This window comes from Nomascus leucogenys, chromosome 2, assembly GCF_006542625.1.
Source record: "Nomascus leucogenys isolate Asia chromosome 2, Asia_NLE_v1, whole genome shotgun sequence".
NCBI lineage: Eukaryota > Metazoa > Chordata > Mammalia > Primates > Hylobatidae > Nomascus > Nomascus leucogenys.
Window position 1 is genome coordinate 115718263 of NC_044382.1, and position 18657 is coordinate 115736919.

General features: G+C 42.0%; 1 protein-coding gene across 2 annotated transcripts in view; it reads right to left on the reverse strand.

Annotated features, from left to right (window-relative positions):
• EFNA5 (ephrin A5) overlaps window positions 1-6748 on the reverse strand; it is a 290643-nt gene extending 283895 nt beyond the window's left edge. The window contains exon 1 of one of the 2 annotated variants that reach the window (XM_003259810.2): window positions 6305-6748. In XM_003259810.2, coding sequence (XP_003259858.1) covers window positions 6305-6429 — 125 coding nt within the window. In that variant the 5' untranslated portion in view covers window positions 6430-6748. The remainder of the gene's footprint in view (window positions 1-6304) is intronic. The other variant, XM_030817464.1, reaches the window with a different exon arrangement.
• Window positions 6749-18657: the final 11909 nt, after the last annotated feature.

The window sequence follows — 18657 nt, forward strand, 5'->3', positions numbered from 1 at the left end:
AGCACATAGATTTCAGTTTACAATAAATCCTTTAGAGAGTACAATAAGAAGTACTATCAAGAATATGAAGATATTAGGAATGATTTTACTCAAGATCATGCAAAATAGTTGTAGTCAGAAAAACTTGGTTAATTTTTAATTTTAAGCTAGATGGTCCTGTGTCATTGTGCTCCTTTATGACTAAATTTTGAAAACATAAATGCAGACAAATTTAAGAGGAAATAGATCTCCTAGTAGTGAGTAATATCCTATTCAGAAGCACTGGAAGTTCACATTAATCACAAGAAACTTTTCTACAAAACAGCTCAGGACATAGGTTGAAAAGCAGACTAAAATATAAATTTGATAATATAAATCAGGCCCTTAAAAGAGACAGTAATTTATTGATGTTTGGCTGTCTAAGATCACCATCGTAAGACAAATTATTAAAAGTGAATATTAATACCTCATTTCTTATACTCCTAGTTGAGGTTTTTATACCTGAAAATGAAGGTGTTACCCGTCACAAATGATCAAAGGGCAATTTTTTTCCTCAGTTCAGAAGGCTGCTCTGACTGAGTTGTCCTGGGTAAGAGGCAAGGACCTTCCTCACTGTGCTTAGGGAAATTGAGGCTTCCTTTGCAACATAGATATTCTAATCAGGAATGCTATTTTAACAGTCTGTATACTGCTTCTGAAAAGAAAATTGATAATATAGAGTCGTCAACATAGAGTCGTTCATTATTTCAAACAAAATATCACAGCTTTTTAAGTCCTTACTGCTACAGAAGTTATTCAAAACATACACAAAAATAAGGAGGGTTGAGTGGTATCTTATAAAAAATTTTTAAATTTATATTGAAAAACCAATAAGCACTAGACCAAATGCTACCCAACATGTAAAATTCTATTCTTAACACATTCTATTTTGTTCATTTTTATTTTAATGCTTTCTCTCTCTCAAAAGTAAATTTTCTGGCATACACTTATCCCAAGCTAGCAAAGGCCAGAACTCCTGAAGGACTAATTGTATTCATTCATTTTCTTGGCCCAGCATGAAGCTGGTAGCTTGCTTGGTTCATAGCAACAGGGGAGAAAAGGAGGCGATCATCTTTATCTGTCCTTATCCAACAGGAAACCAGGCCAGTGGACAGAATGCAGTGAAATGCCTATTCAGAAGGCATTCTGCAAGATTAAATGGCAAGAAATTCACAAGGTTAATTTGCACCCAAGTAACTAAGTGTTCCCTCCACACCTGATCCTCAGCCTTCAAAGGTGGAAGATTCTGAAGCTATTGTCAGCCACAACACACATGACAAGATACTAGTTCAGTGAGCTGATGGTTTAGTTACTACCACTAAAATCACCTAACAGAGAGTAATAAACTACTTAAGACTCTGATACTTTTAATCACAAGTAGTTTACTGACCTTGGTCTTACCCTGAAAATGCCAAATTAGACTACAAAGCCAAATCTGCCTCAAATAGCTCTAATGTTCCTGTCATCTAAAAATCAGACAGTTGAGCATTTCTGATAGTTTATTGTGAATATATAAATGAATCAAATAGAACATATCTTAGTAGCTAACTCTGCTTTTCAAAATTCTATGGAAAACTCACCAAAAAACAGGAAGCACACTTCCCTTTTACAAATTTCTAGATTAAAAAAGGGGGGGGGTCAATTCATGTCTCTTATAACCATGTAAGAATAAAAACATGGGTTATAAACCTCAATCATACTGCCTTATTTTTATCCTGGTACTTGCATAAATTCTGATATAAATTTCAGAATAACAAAATTACCATCAATATATCTAATACTATGATAAGTTACACTGAGGCTTAAAGTTAATGCCTTTTACTTGAAGAACATTTATGTTTCTAACATACAAAATATACTTAAAATATTTAAAATTTCAAAAGTAAGGACAATCCTTTCCAAGTTTCATGACGAAACCCATTCAAGACCAAGATAAACTTTCAATCTTTACTCACAACAAATTCTTAGATTTAAACCATGCTGGTTTCATTTACTTGTCAGTGAAAAGGTCACAGTGCTGGTATACTGGTATACATATATCAAAATGACGATGGCTCAGATTTTTTTTAAATGGAGCAAGTAAATTTTGAAAGAAGAAAAATACTCAAGGGAATATGATTAGGAAAAAAAAAACAAATGTTACTACTTCTCTCTTCTTAGCCACATACATTTGACCTGTACTGCCAGAGGATTTGGGAGTGTTGACCTAGAATTCACATTACTTTCACAACTCCAAGATTACATGTTAACAAAACTAAAAGGTGTCAATTACCTGCTACTCTAATATGAAATGTTTAATTTACAAGTCCCTACAAGAATTGAAAAAATCCAAAGAAAACATGATTAGGTTAAAGTTTAGTAAATCCTTGATGACTTACAGAGATATTTTCCTCTCAAGAGTATAACCTTTTAAATTGGTGATACTCAAACCTTAACAGAAGAAAAGTACCAGGTTGAGGAGGATTGGTATTCCTAAAAGTGTGTTGGTCATATTTGCTGCTGTATTATTTGATATTGCATCAATAATGCCAACCAGTAGGAGATATATTTAATTACCCTAATATCATTTCGGCAAATAGTCAAAATAATCCAAGAAGAACTTTGAATATGCACACGATGTTTAAAAGTATATTCTTATTAGAAGCACCAAACTGCTTATGGCTTACTTCAGATGAACAGGCATGTTCTTAGTATTATGACTCTCTTTATAAGCATAGCTACTAAAGGAGAATGTAAATAAAGTTTTATTACTGGAAGTCTTTTTAACATTATTTAAAAGCTTTTTACATTCTTAAAGAAATTAAGGACAAATAGTTATATTCTTCTTGATGTGGATTTTCATTACTCAAAGTTACTTAGTGACATTCCAGTTTAGAATTCAGCATAATATTAAAAGGATCATTTGATTATTTACACTTTTAGGTAAAACTTATACAAGTTTTCAAATTTTGGAAATATAGAAGATGCATTTAGGCAAATGTTATCATATATTTCTATTCAAACTGATAGTTCTCAGTTGCTATTTCACAAATTTGTGCCAATTCAACACATAAAATCAGTTTGGTCCCCTATCCAATAAATACTACCAACTAGAAAGTTATCAGCATTTGAAAACTCAGTATCCACTTCTCAGAAGTGAATACTTGGGTACACAGATTGTAACAGTAAAACTATTCTGACAGCAAATAAATTTAATATTTTTTCCCATGAAACTACATCTATAGATGCTCATTTATCAATGGGGAGGCAGTAATGACACTCCATGTAGAAGATAAACTCCTATCAGATACACAAGTTATACATAACTCAAGTTACACAGTAAGATACTGTACTCAATCCCTGTGATCAAGATACATTTAATTCTGATTTTACCTAAACATAATTTCAAATTGAATCTGTTAGTATAAGCTAAAGTAGATTTACTTCGTTTAGACACAGTGTACGTTATCATCAGTTTAATGTGCCCACTGAACTTATTATATTCTGAGGGAAAAATAAAAAAAATTATTTACGTTGCAATTAAAGTCCTCTATTCTTTTTTCAAAAGATTGAAGTCTTACTAGTTTAGCAAAATCTTAACAGATAGGTTCTATATAAAGACACAAGGCACGGCTAGCTTACTTTATGAAATAACATATATGAAAAGGAATTGCACAACACTGAATTTATAAAGTTTACTAAACCCGTGGAAATTTTCTGAAATATTTTCTTACTATTGTTTGTGGAAAACTGTTAGTTTTTATTTTTAAAATACTTATTCGGCATGTGGCCTCTTTAAAATTATATCCAAGTTGACTTTTCTTAATGCATCGAAAAAGCAACATCTTATTCAACACTTCAGAGATAAAACTGCCTACTTTTAAAATATTATTTTTAAAGTAAGTTTTTAACTGTGATAACATACCAAGATAAACGTGTCCATAAATTCCTAAGAATAAGTGTTAGGGCTGTATCTCCTGGGGTTAAGAGGGGTACATCATTCTTTCTTTTGGCCATTATCAAACTGATAATGATCAAATAGAAAGGTATTTCCACAAACCTGAAATCAGAATACCGATTTAGAAATACTCTTGGTATTTTAAAATTCTGCAGATTAACTTTGTCTGGGCAGGTTCAAAGCCTCCATGGCATCCTGAGCAGAAGAGTTTTCTGCAGGCAGGGCAGATCTATTAAAAAACAAGACCTGTGACAAAAATCAATGTGCTAATCTCAAACCAAACAACAGTATCAAAAGCATAAAACAGAGATAAGCTAAGATAAAATGTCCTCAAACTAACTCAGACTAGCTTGACAGGTTAAGAAGGGGGGTTAGAGTAGGGGTGTTGCTGGTTCTAACCCAGGAAGACTGGAACACCCAAGTATCCAAATAAATGAATGCCATGAGAAAAAGATCACACTGTGGAGTTTGGTGTGGGAAAGAAAAGACAACCGAGAGCAAGATATCCCAAATTTAACGAAACTATTTCAGTGTTGCTTTATTTAATAAGGTGGTAAAGTTCAGAGATACAAATTTCTGCTTCGTATATGCTGCCTAATAAAGCACAAACGGGGAAAAAAAACTAACCAACATAATGAGGCTTGCTTTTAACACCATCACTACTGGAAAGCTTGCTCTATTTGTCTTGTCAGCTTTAATAAAAGGAATCTCTCCTCTGGCAGGATGGCTTCTTTTTCTCTTTTCCTAATAGTGGTAAGTGGCATGTCAAAGAAGAAATCGCTTCCCATTCCACCACCCACCTCCAGGAGACTCTTGTTTTTTGAATTGAACTTTCAGGAATATCTCCACTCCGGTTCAGCGGTTCATTTAGGACTTGGGCGGCTACCTGAGTAAGACTATCCCGGATTAGCGGGATAGGGGGAACTCTCTCCCGGTTCTGTAACCGGCGGACTGCTTGTGGGGAAATCTTCCCATCTTCATCTGCGCTGACATTACTCGAGCGGGGAATCCCTCTCTTGCCTGCATGCTGAGGGGAGGCTGGAGGCAGGCGGAGAGGGCCCGCCGGAGATAGAAAAAATTGGAGGCCCCCACCGATACCCTCTCTCCTGGAGCCCGGGGCGCGCACCAACTCTAGGCTAACCTTCAGCCTCCCGCCTCTCTCTTCCCAACTTCCACTCCAGCCCAGTAAAAAACCTGTGATTTTAGATGTAATCGGTACTATTAATAAATAGCACCTAGGAGGGCACTGGGACCGGGACACAGCTGGAAGCTTGCCTCTGTCCCAGAGAAAGCAGTGCGGTATGGGCCCAGCGAGGCCGACTTCTGTGCACAGGCCGGGAAGCAATAAAGGTTCGGAACTGCTCCAGACCCGGAGGACCCCGCCGGGCACCCTGGATAACCTCCCCACTCCACTTCCAGGGTCCGAAAACACGGGACGTCTGCGACTGGCCGGTGTCCAGCACACGCGCTAGGACGGCCCCAGGCGCCCACCTCTAGTCTCCCGCGTACCCGGCGGGCTTCGAGGACGCCTACAAATCGGTTCCAGGTAATCGCGCGCGTTCCTCCGGCAGCACATCGCCAGGCCGCGAGCGAAGGGCTCCCACCTCCCGGCTCGGCCAACTCTGGCAGCTTGTTCCGCACACATGACGTAACCCGGCATTAGATCAAACTTTCCGGCACCCTGAACCCACTGGGGTGGGTGGAGGGATGCAGAAGATGGGAGAATCCTCTCCACTGCCAGGCGCGCCGGGCCCAGACTGACTCAGGGGCCGAATGATTTCCTCGCAGTTAAAGAGGAAAATAAAAACCTAAAGCTTCCGGCTTCCCAGCCCCCCTCACTTCCCCCAGCCCGTGCGCTCTCTCTGCGCGCACTGGGAAAAGAGAAGGGAAAATTAAAATTAAAAAAAAAAAAAAAACTTTGGGGGATGTTTGGCGGGTTCTCTCTGCAGTCCCTGCGGACCCACGCTCCAGGCAGGAGCTCCTGGCGGCGCACACTGGGGGCTCCCCGCGCCGGGAACCGGATGCCAGCCAGATGCCGGGGCTGGGAAGCGGAGAAGTCCCTACTCCCCGGCTCCCGCCCTTTTCCGAGTCTCTCGGCGCCCCGCAGAAGCAGTTGGTCTAGGCAGCCCCGGGGACTCCCAGGGGCACCTGGCCTTTCCGCGGCGGCTTAACAAAGAGGGGCGCGACGCGAGCGCTTCCCGCCGACGCCTCAAGCCATCAGCGCCCGGGCGACGCAGGCTCCGAGGGTGCGCGCCGCCAGCGGCTGATGCGCGCCGATCCCCGCCGCCGCTCCTTCCGCAGGGCCCCGAGGCCCGGGTAGCCCCGGCTTTCCGCCTCTTACCGGCTTACCTGGGGTTGCTGCTGTTCCAGTAGACAGCGTAGCGGTCGGCGACGGCCTTGGAGCCCGGATCCTGGCTGAACACACACATCCAGAGCACCAGAAACACCAGCGTCAACATCTCCACGTGCAACATCACGCCTGGCCAGCGGCGGAGCCCCCGACGCGCCACTCCGGGGAGAGAGCGGGGATCCGGAGGGAGGGAGGCAAAGGGACAGAGAGAGAACGGGCGCCAAATAAATATGAATAAATAAAAATGAAAGGGGGAGAGAAAGGAAAGAGGCGCCCACCAAGCTGGGGAGGGGTAGGAGAGCGAGAAGAAAAGAAGGCGGTGGAGTGGGGCTGATAAAGACAAACTCGCACCCCCACTGGAGGGTTCAGGAGGAAAAAGGAATCACAAGATGGAGAGAAGCGTGCGTGTGTGTGGTGGCGGCGGCGAGGGCGGGGGAAGAGGTGCCAAGCTGTGTCTCGGGCGGCGGCGGCAGGCCGGTCACCCCGGGAGAGGGAGGTGCGCGCCGGGCCGGTCGGCTGCAGCGCGGGTCGGGGCAGGCGGCGGCGCGCGCTGCACAGTCACCGGGAGTTGCGCGCCGCAGCCGCGGGGAGACATACACCGGCCCGCCGGGCCCGGCTCAGCGTCGGCGTAGCAGGCTACGCACGGCTCCGCCACCGCCCGGGGCCCTAGCACTGCGCTCCGCTTCGCTCCAAGTTACTTTGGCGGCCGGTAGGAAACTGCAGGAGGAGGGCGACGTGCAGATAAGGGGCTTCGCGCTTGTGGTCCCGGGAGTCTGAGAACCCCTTTCCTCAGCCTCCTCTGTGCCTTAGCCAGGCGACCCCCAGAAATCCCAGAGAAGTCGTAGGTGCTGCGGTACCAGGCGGTGCGCCGAGAAGGGTGGGGATCCGAAGCCGCAACTCAGCCTTGTCGGTGTCTTGGAACTGGTTAAGCGGCAGCTGCGCCGGCGAGAAGCGGTCTTGCCTCGAAAACCTCAAAGAAAAGTTTGGCTCTTCGCGTCTTCCGGCAGGTCCCCCAGCAGAGTCAGACCGCGGCGGTAGCGAAAGAGGGCACCCCGGGTGCTGGCCGAGCCTCGGGGATTTCTCGCGCGTGCTTTCCTTGGCTGGGTGTGGGTGCACCACAGTGAATGAAGAGCAGAGGTTAAGACCAGCCGGCCTGGCGGAGCTGGGATGCCTAAACCTGCAAGACGACGCCAACCCAACTGTTCGGCTGGAGAGCGGGAGGGGAAACAAACACTTTCAAATGGATCCCTCCAACTCCTGGATGGGCCGACGTCAGTCTCCGATCGCCTTCCGAGAGGGAGACTGAGCCCCCTACACGCGGTGCCAAGAGCCCGGGATGAGCTCTCAGAAGTGTCCCTGCGACTCCAGCGGGTCCAAGCCTAGCAACTTCTAGAGATGCATCAATCAGTTTGAAATGGGAAAAGAGGAAAAAAAAAAAAAAAAAAGCGCACGAGCGAGTGGCACCTCCCCGATGACTACATCAGAAAACCTTCCCGATCCTCCCGCAGCTGCTCCTCTTTCCCTCCTTATGCACAGCAGCAACAGAGGTGAAAACCACAAACCGAATCCTAAAACCCCTACCCAGGCGGGAAAATAAATAAACTTGAGTGCAGCAGCAGCAGCACGAGCAGCCCAGGAGGAATTGAAACGACTGGCAAGAAGTGGAAGGGGTTTTGTAAAAGTCAGTTTTGCAAAAGAGGGGGAAAAAAAGAGAGAGAGAAAAAACGCTTTATGGGAAAAAAATCTTCTCGGGCACGCCCCCTCGTTAATGACTTGCGTGGAAAGCCGACAGCGGCGGCGACCCAGCGGCAGCAGCCTCAGCAGAGCGCGAGGCCGCGCGCGTGAACGTGGACGTGGGCGGGGAGATGGGGCTCCGCCCAAGCGTGTTGTGCGGGGCGCGGGGCGCGGGGCTGGCGGGCGGGCGGCGCGAGTGTGAGCTCTGGACAGAGCAGGGGGAGGTGCGGCCAGCCCGCGCCCAGCCAGCGCTGCTGCCGCTGCGGCCCGGGTCATGTGGACTGCCTTTTTTTTTTTTTTTTTCCCTTCCTTGCAGTTTACTTGGGAAGGGTGGGAGCGCGGTGGGGGGGATAGCTGGAGCAGCCAGTCAGGGAACGGCCTGCTGTTTGCTTACAGATTGGGGGTTTTTCCTCTCTCTTTACTCCAACCGGATTGGTTTGCTCCACGAGAAAGAGGCGTTTTCCTGATCTCCTCCCTTCCCCACGCCTCCTACCCCCTCCCCCCGCCCCACCTTCCAGAAACCTGACTAATTGAATTACTGGGAGTGCCGAGGCGCCCTCTCCTGCGCCCGAGCCCGGCAGCCACGTGTAACCCTTTCGGTGCTGAATTCCGTCTGGGCTAAGGAATGATTTGACATCTTTTTACCTGGGAGTAGGGTCTTTCGATTTTAAAGGAACCTGTGCCCACCCTTTGGCTGGAGAGCCGGCATCTGTCTCTGGTGCCCCGCAGGTGACGGATGGGCTGGAACGGAGCCTCAGGGAGTGCGCGTTCCTGTCCATTCCACCCGCTCTCCACGCCGCACGCTGCCTGGCGCTGGGTTATCTGGAAATCTGAGCACCCCTCTTGTGCCTTTCAGCCCGCCTCTTCCCACTTGGGATTTAAAGATTCCTGGGCAGGAAGCAAGTTTTCTTTAAAGTGATGCTCAGAAAACACGTTTTTAAAAATCAGGCAAATCCGTCTGATTTTTGTAATCACAGTTTAAAGTGATTACAATTCAGCGCGAACCTTCCACAGACAGGAAATGAATGCGGCAGACGAGCCCTTCAGAAATAACCTCACACCTCTTCCATTTCAACCTTGAGGGTGATTTGCTGCCCACTCCCCAAAGAATAAACGCCTTTAACGAACCCAGTGCGGAAAGAAATGGGGGGCGGGGGTGGGGGGTGTGGGGTGTGGGAAGGAAAGCAGTTCCTTTATTGTTGGAAAAGGCCCCTCGGTCCTGGACTTCAAGGGCAGGTCGCAAGCCTGGTCTTCAGCCGCCACTGAAGAGCGATCTCCTGGCAGCGAGACTGTCCCAGCGCCTCGGGACGCGTCCCCACTGTGGTCCAGCGCCCAGGAAGCGAGCCCGACGCCTGCTCTGCGGGGCCACAGGCCCCCAAGACCCGCCCGTAAGGGGTCCGCGGGCTCGGGAGCAGCGGTATGTTTCTCGTGTTCCCTAGGGAGTTTTCTGCCTTAGTGGGAAGGGCAGATCCCCAGGAGAAAAAAGTCAGTTTACTTTTGCTCCCACACCTGCCTGCACTCCTTTTTACTTATTAGCCCAATAAAATCAAATCTCACGTTCACCCTCCTGCGCTTTCCAGTCCTCAGACGGGATTTCCAGGCGCTTCAGAGCTGTTTAGAAGCGTCCAGACGCCCTCCAGTGGTGGGCCTGCAATCCGCACCCAGCAGGGGCATTGCCTGCAGCTCAGGCCGGATTGAATTTGATGGGAAATCTAGGGCTATGACCAATAAAGACTTGAGAGGAAAAGAAACAGTTCATAGGGGCACGGAGGTACCTGGATGTTATGGGCTGTTGGCTAAAAGTTAAGTTGTTTTTCAATTACAGTAATATTTCCTATCTGAAAAGATCCTGAAATCGTCCTAGGAAAGTAATTTATGTTTTGTGACTAGATACGAATTGCAATCTGTACAATAATGGACTTTACCACAAACCAACCATCTGCCTAATTATTAAAAATTGAAATTCAGAATGTCGACACAAATGCTCTTCCATCATCTGTATGTTTCACAAAGTTCCAGCAGTGAGAAAGAAGTGGGGAAAGAAGTGAGAGAACCAATGGATAAGCTTTTATTTTTCAAATCAAATTTTCAGTTAAAATGTTATTTGCTTTTTTCCCTGGTCTGTAATCTTGCTGGTGTTCAAGTTCTTGGCCCATTTTAGGGTGTGTTTGTTTTTTCTGTTGCAGGAAAGATGGATTTCTTTCGTTAGCTTTTCTGATAGTGGCTCTAATAGGTGCTCATATGACAGAGACGGTTTTGCAGGAAATATTCTGGACCCTTTTAAGAGATATGTGTAGCTTTAGAAAATTCACGACTCCTGTCTAGGGTAAAATGCTGATCCTCACTGAAGAGTCTTTTTAGTCAGAGAACTATCAGGTAACAGGGAGCTAGCAAGCTGGCTTCCTGTGGCATCAAAGCCAAAAAAAAGGTGAAGATAAAGAAATGGTATCCACTCATTTCCCATTTGAAACACATACAATAACCAAATGGGAAAATTCAATATATCAGAAAAATATGGATGTCCTTATATTTAAATATCTCTATTATTTAAAGTTTGAATAGCCCCATATTAAACAGAAAAAAAAGTATACATTGTCCTCTTCCATAAAGAGGACATTGGAATAAGATGTTGAAATTTGCAGCTGTTCATAACATAACTCGAATGTCTATGTGAAACAATTCATAAACCTAAATCAAATGACTCTGGGATTATGTGCCTAAGTAATTATTGGTATGGAAGTTACTAGGCGGCAGGATGATAGATACAGTAAGTCCTTAATGTCAGGGATAGGTTCTTGGGAATTGTGACTTTAAGCGAAGTGGCATATATAAGGAAAACAATTTCACCATAGGCTACTTGATATAAACAAGAGTTAAATTCCTATGCATATCTCTGGTCACAAAAATATCACCAAACTTCCAAATAAAGACCAAAACACTTCTAATGTTAAACATTGAAATAAATGTGAGCTAGACAAACATTTGAGAAAAATTAATAAAAACAAGTAAGATCATGTAACCAATTTTTCCATTTCAGGATTGCAGGTGGCCGGAGTTCAGGGCTCAAGGAGGAAAGTAACCCTGGACAGGACACCCTTCTGTCCTGGGGTGCACTCACACTCACACCCACACTCACTCATACTGAGAATATTTAGATATGTGCACAGCTTAGACACTACCTAGCGAGCACAGCTGTGGGATGTAGGAGGAAACCAGAGTACCCGGAGAAAACCCACGCAGACATGAGGAGAATGTGCAAACTCCACACAGATAGTGGCCATGGCCCGGAATCAATTTTTTTTTTCTCATCACCATTATGACGAAGTGACGTTCAACCAAACAGCATTGAGGACCTGCTTTACTTGAATAGAGTTTGAGGAGCTATATTATTTACTGTACACTTACCGTTAGATAATGTGACTTTGTCTCTTCAGGAAAGCATTCATGTGATTTAAATTTATACAAATCAACATTATATAAAATAATTTTATTATAATTCGCCCAGTGTCACAGAAGCAATGACTTTTAAATGACTTTAAATGGCCTTTAGAATATAAGTATCTTGCCAGGTATAAGAGGAGGTGAATGTATAACAAAAAGAAAACAGCAAGAACCTAAAAACATGGGGACAAAAAAATGCAGAGAGTGTTCGAATGCTTCGAGTTTGACAAGACAGTGTTGTAGGGAGCTCAGACCTGAAAAAATAGGTTGGTAATGGACTATAAAAGGGCTTATCTGCAATTCTGTTTCCATTTAAAGCTATAGGCCACTGGGTGCGCTGGTGGGTTTAGAGCAAGTGCCATTGAAGCAATAATTTATATGCCTCAAATTAAAGCACAAATAGGAATTTATGTGTTTATTTAATTTTGGGGGCGTGAACTACCTTGATCAGTGTTCTAACCTTGGCTACAAATTAAAATCACCTAGGGAGCATTAAAAAACGAACAAACAAACAACAACAACAACAAAACAAATACCAGGGCTCCGCTTCCTGTTTTAGTTGGTCAGGAGGCGGACTTGGGATCTACAATTCCTAAAAGCTCTCCAGGGAATACTAATGAGCATAGAGGATTGAGAACCACTGATCTCAATAAATAACCACTGGTAATTCATTTTTACCTTAACTAATATTTCAGGCAAAAGTAAGTTGTGCACTTACTTATCTGGAGAAGTAGTCCAATTCACCATTGAGGCCAGAATATTGATACCTTAGAGAATTTCATGATCTCTATTAATGTGAAGTGACACTGATACTTTTAAATAATTTTTACGTGGCACAAAATTATCTGTGAGTGCCATCTCCAAGATGTGGTTGCAGGGCAAAGCTTAAATATGGATTAATCTTATTTTTTAGACTAGTTTTTAATTTGAATTAGCTGCCACCAGATAGAAGTAGAGTTCTATAGTCTCAGGGTGCCTAGACAAATAAATGAAATAAGCTGGCAAATCAAATTCCTCAGTCCTAAGCAACTTTTGATATAGCAGTTAAATTAGAACTAGTATCCAGAAGAGATCATAAAGAAAATAAACTCTAGAGCAAAAATTAAATAAATAATAAGTAAACACAAAACTTTCTAACAGATGACTAACATAATGGTATTTAAGCTAACTCTGCTATTTTCCTAGAACATTTAGAATAAATTCTGAAGCTCCAAGAAGCTCAGATCCTATCACCAAACTGTGACTCAGCTGTCCTGCCCACAGACTGTTTGAAGTTACCAATAAAGCACTCTCTCCTCCCCACCTGTTTTTATAACAAGTTCCTAAGAATCTTCAGAAATAACTCTTTGCTGACTTTTCTCTCCTCAGAGACTTTAAGAAAAGCTCCTTTTCTATTCCTAATCTAGTTATCTCTTCTGTGTACAATCTTAAAAAAAAAAATCTATAGAGTATTACATCTCTCCTTTCATTCCTGTGACCTTCAACTTCCATCATGAATTTTCTCCCTTTTCCTCATTCTCCCCTTCCTTTTCTGGGGTTTGCTAGAATTTATTTCCTTAAATCTACAGAGAGACAGAAGCAGTCCTGCAAGTTGCTGCAATATTCTGAAAGAGGCATTTTAAAATGTTTTTATTTATGAACTTAGTCTATTTGTTGTTTTGCCCATTTCAAAGCATATTTTAAATAAAACCAACAGTAAACTTCTTAAACACACAGAACTTTCAGCAGTCATTTTGGTAAACAACATAAACCATATAATTAGGCATATTAGTAAATATGTGTTATGTTTCTATGTATTACAAATGCGTATGTGCTCCTATGAAATTTTTTTAAAAAGCAAGCAAGGACTGGTTGATGTAACCAATTTCCACATCACTTTTCATTATCTAGATTTCAGTACATATACCATACATACAGTTATGTGACCAGTTTTCAACCAAAAAGCTTACATTTGTAAGTAATTTTATTCCCATAAGCCATTTTCAGGTTGTCTTTTACTAACAACATGTGCATATACATTCTACTCCCCTGTATTTCCCTCATCAGATTTTTTAATTAAAATTACCAAATAAAATTTATCTGTATTTTACAAATCTAATAGCTCAATCAGCATAAATTATATTGTTCTGGCTGGTGTGGTGGCTCAAGCCTATAATCCCAGGGCATTTGGGAAGCCGAGGCAGGAGGATCACTTGAAGCCAGAAGTTTAAGACCAGCTGGGGCAACACAGCAAGACCCTGTCTCAGAAAATATTATTAATTTGCGGTAGCACGTACTTGTAGTCCCTGCTACTCGGCGGAGGTGGGAGGATCTCTTGAGCCCAGGCGTTCAAGGCTGCAGTGAGTTATGATCACACCACTCTCCAGCCTGGATGACAGAGCAAGGCCCTGTCTCTAAAAATAAAAATAAATTTAAAATATAGTGTATATATATACTCTCCTGAATTGTTCTTTGCAAATTCTTAAATAACACACTATATACCTTGCTTAAAAGAATACATATTACCATGAATATATATTATCAAAGAAAAGTTGGTATTTATGTTTTATTACAATGGTAATCATAGATATCTACAGCATACTTGCTTTTAAAAAAAGAATATAAATAGAATTTTCAGAAACAAGCTTAATTTGTACTTTTTTCTGCATTTAAACTAATAATTAGGATATGTTTCTCCCAACAGGTCGAAGAAAAGCATGTAAGTATGCATTTTTGTATTCTTTTACTTGCTTAGAGCCTTCTAAAAACCTGATATATTGTTTAAAAATTTTGTTGATACACACACACACACACACACACGCACACACACACACAGAACGTCTGTAACGAGCATATAGACAGAGAGAGAAAGAGAAAGAACTTATTTTTCCATCAATTTTTGCCAAATATTTTCATCAACTTCTGTGAGAATTCTACTTAAAGATCAATAGAGGATATAACCCTTAGTAAGCATGATTATATAAAATAGAAAATGCTGTTTCTAAGCCCCTGTTTTAGCTTTGGCTTTACTTTTCTTCCCCCTCCAGATCTAAACTGGCTAAGCAAAGTAAGTACAGAATTATGGCAAACTAAGGTATTCTTTCCTCATATTATGTGTATTTTTTTTTAGATAAAAGACTTCTTTAGGGGGATTTTGGTGTCAGTATTTTTCGGTCTGGGAAAAAATTGTTCTCCTACTGCAGATTTATAACTCTAGTCTGAGACTTCTAAATGCCTTATGCCAACATTGTAAATTTTATTGTGATACTGTTAAGTTACAGTTTAAGGTATAATTTTTTTAAAAGCATTTCATCTTGTAGTTTGGGATAATAGTTATAAAGCTGGTCTCTATAGAAACCATTTTAACTTATGATCTTAGAACATCAGGTAATAATGCAGAGGATTATTGGCCAAAACTTTTTTTTTAAATGAGAAATATTTTACTGAATTGACTCCTTCTAAACTCAAGTCTGGGGAGGAACGTGTGCTCTTAAGATGACTACGTTTTAATCAGAGATTATCACTCTCCATTTCCATTAGTCTCTCTTTTTTTGGCATGTGATGTATGCTAAATTAAATAGGATTTATTGGTTCAGCTAGATTCTGAATTACCCTCTTTTCCTGTGGATTAGGAGAGTGCATTTTTAGCCCTTTTCCTTGAAATCCATCAGGATCTTTTATGTGGACTATCTAGTATTCTGCACACTTCCAATGCTTAATAAATATTACATTACAATATTAGCATAATAATAAATCATCTTAAAGTACTACCTGGGCTATTGAGATCCCATTCAGTTTGAGCCAAGACATCAAAAAGTTTTATTTTCTCCATATGCAAGCAAAATAATTTAAAACTCCCTTTCCATGAAATGTCCTTGCATCCATAAGTCTACATGTTACAAAGTGAAGTGGTGAAGTGTGTATCTTCCAGTTATGCATTTCACTTGTTCAATATATTCTGGGGACTGAATTTGCCATTGTAATAAGAGAGAGTTTAAAATTGGGCAGACAAAAACGGAAATAGCACCATTTGTCAAGTAAATGTTCTTTTCCCAATGGCAATTCTGAAATTTTTATACAAGATTACCAGGCCAGCAGCTAGATAGTGTTTCTTGCCATTAAGAAGTTCTGCTTTGTCTACGATTGGTTATGTCACACAGACCTAGAGTAACAGCCACTGAAAACGTGAGGATTTTCCTTACAGTTACAGAAACAAAAATGAAGTAGAAAATGATTCCATTAACACAATTCTATCCTCACTGGTTGCTTTAAGGAAGGTCCTAGTTTGAAACTGCCGTCAAGGAAAAGAATAAAAATATTTCCCCTCCAAAGATAGTGTTCAAATATTGTACATTTTATCCACCTATATATAAATCAAATGGTATAAAAATGATGCATCATCTGTGGTAGATAGCAAAATGGCCCAAATTGCCTCCTTACAGTGTAATTTTGCAATTAGTCCCCCTCCCCAACAATAGATAAGAGTTTTGTTTTGTTATGTTTTGTTTTATTTTTTACCCTTTACACCTGAACTGATGTTGTGACTTGCTTTGGCTAACAGAATGTGGCAAAAGCAATGCCGTACTAATTTTGAGCCCTACCTCATGCAGTCTTCAAGCATTCCTGTAAGAAGGCTGTCCAGTTGCCATGCAGACAAGCCTAAGCTAGCATTCTGGTTAATGAGGGGCATGTAGCCCAGTCACTCCCAGTGTCCAATCCAATCCCCAGAAACAGGGCTACCTAGATGACTGGCAGCTGCCTGCAGATGCCTATAGATACATGAAGAAGCCCAGCTGAGACTAGAAGAACTGTGCACCAAAGCCCAGCCTGAACTGCCAATGGTTCTTGTAAGTCCTCACATTTTGAGGTGTTTGTTATACAGCAACAAATAACAGGTACATCTTCTTCTTACATTATGGGAAATAAAAATTTGAATATTATTTAGCTCAACTGTTGTTATTCTTTCACAACCTTTTCATTACTGAACTACTTTGTGTTAAATTTGTAATTGGTAATCACAACTTTCCAAATATCTCTAACAACAATGTTTGTTTCTGCTACTTTATAAATTTCATAGGGAGACTTTGTCTTCAACACAAGCCTTACTTGGAACCCTAAATGAATACAATTAACATTCAGGCTTTTCTGATCCTCTTTGGATAATGTCATTTGGTTAGAAGAGCAAACCTGAGCAGATGATTTATCCAGAGGTGATTCTTCTTCTAAAGTGGTGTCCAGCAAGAAAAATGAAATGGTAAAATCAAAGGAAGCTATGTTTAGCTTCAACTCAAATCTCTGCATCACTCACTACTATTGATTTAACATCATGGCACCTCCATATTTCAGCAGGAGGATCTGCCACGAGACAGAAACTATAGTGACCCTGTAAGGGTCATCTTGATGTCAACTTCAAATTACAACATCTCTGCTCTTGGCTGACAGCCATGGCAGGCCCAGAAAAGTACAGCCCTCTTTCTATAGATGGAATAGATATATTTCAAGGAAGTGAGATTATAAAGGAAAATATTATATGTCAAATCGCATCTTCCTGTAAAGTTCTAAAATGAGAGGAAGGTTTTGTCAGGGTCCCTTATATGCAGTCCCCCAGGTCTGTTTACTAGCCCAAGTTTATTCATCCAAGTTTCTAATGTGTGCCATCTAGGGTGGAGTCTAATCCACAAACTGAAAGTCATCATTCCAGCTTTCACTGCATTTTCTTCCTCGGCAGCAACTGAACCATTGGCTACCCTTCGTTCTTATCCTTTGGAGTTTGTTATTTCGTTTCGCACTTGCAGAGTTGTTTTTGTTTTGTTTTGTTTTGTTTTGTTTTTTTTAACCTGCAACTATTTTTTTCTACCACTTCATCTGTCACTTACAGCCCAGGTCCAGGCACGTAGTAAACAATAATTCTTTGTGAAATGAATAAATGCATAGTACCCACTCCTTAAATATAGGTGTTTTTCTTTAGATTCCGTCTTTACTAACATGATCTTCTTTAACAATTCCAACCACAGTTACAGCTCCAATTATAGTTTCTTCATGGCTGTCTCCCAACTTCTCTTCTAGGACTTATTGTTTGCCATGATCAGAACCACCTCCCCAGGCTTCTGGTTGACTTTTCAACATAACTGTACTCCAGTACCTCAAAGACAGCAAGTCCAAAAAATGCATCTATTCTTTCAACAGACAGAGCTACCTTGCTCTGGGCATTCCTGCTCTCCAGCATGCCAAGATCAGAATAAAATCCCCCACCAGTTCCCAAATGAGAACTTCTAGCTGACAGGACTGATAAAGCAGAAGAGTCAGTATTCTGTCAAGGAATGTAAAAATTCATTTTTCAAATTTTCATTTCTATATCAAGTTGCCTCCTAACTGGTCTCAGCCATGTAATCTTACATCTGCCCAGTGTCTATCCCATTCTGCAATCAGATTGATCTATTCCAAAGGGAAATCCTGGTGTCATCTTCCACCACTTAAATGCCTTTCCGTATCTTTCAAAATAAAGATAAAACCCTTAACATGGATACCAAGCCCTGGCCAAAGCTGATCCCTGCCTTCCTCTCACCTCTTTTCATAGAATTGTTGCCACATCAATAACTGCAGCCACTCTGGCCTTCTCTCATGTCTTCAAAGAAGCCATGCATCTCCTTGTCTGCAGGTCTTTGCTTATGCTGTCACTTCTGTCCAAAACATTTAGGGTCCTACCTGGTTAACTTGTATTCATCCTTCAAACCTCAGCTCAGATGTCACTTCCTCAGTCAAATCTCTTCTGACCCCAGAGAATAGACCAAGACTCCTCTAAATAACCACATGGCACTGAGGTCATTTTCTTTATACCACCTGTGCCCTGATTGAAATTCCATACTTGTTTGGCTATTTCATCTGTTTCCTCTTCTAGTTCAATTGCTTTCCATTACCTCTCCAAAGCTTAGCATTGTGCACAGCATGTAGTAGGCACTCTATAAATACACATTGAATGAATGAATAAATGAATGAGTGTGCTAGTACCTTACACTGTGTCTTCTCTTGTGGTTGCTATTAGGAACCAGATCTCAGGGTTATACAAAAGGCAGTGGAGATAAGAGGGAGGGACAGTCAAGTGACTCTCAAAGATTTGGGAAAGGATTTCCCTCAGAAGTTTTAAGCAGAGAAGCTCCACACAATAGACCCCAGCAGAGAGATACAAAACCCACCTTAA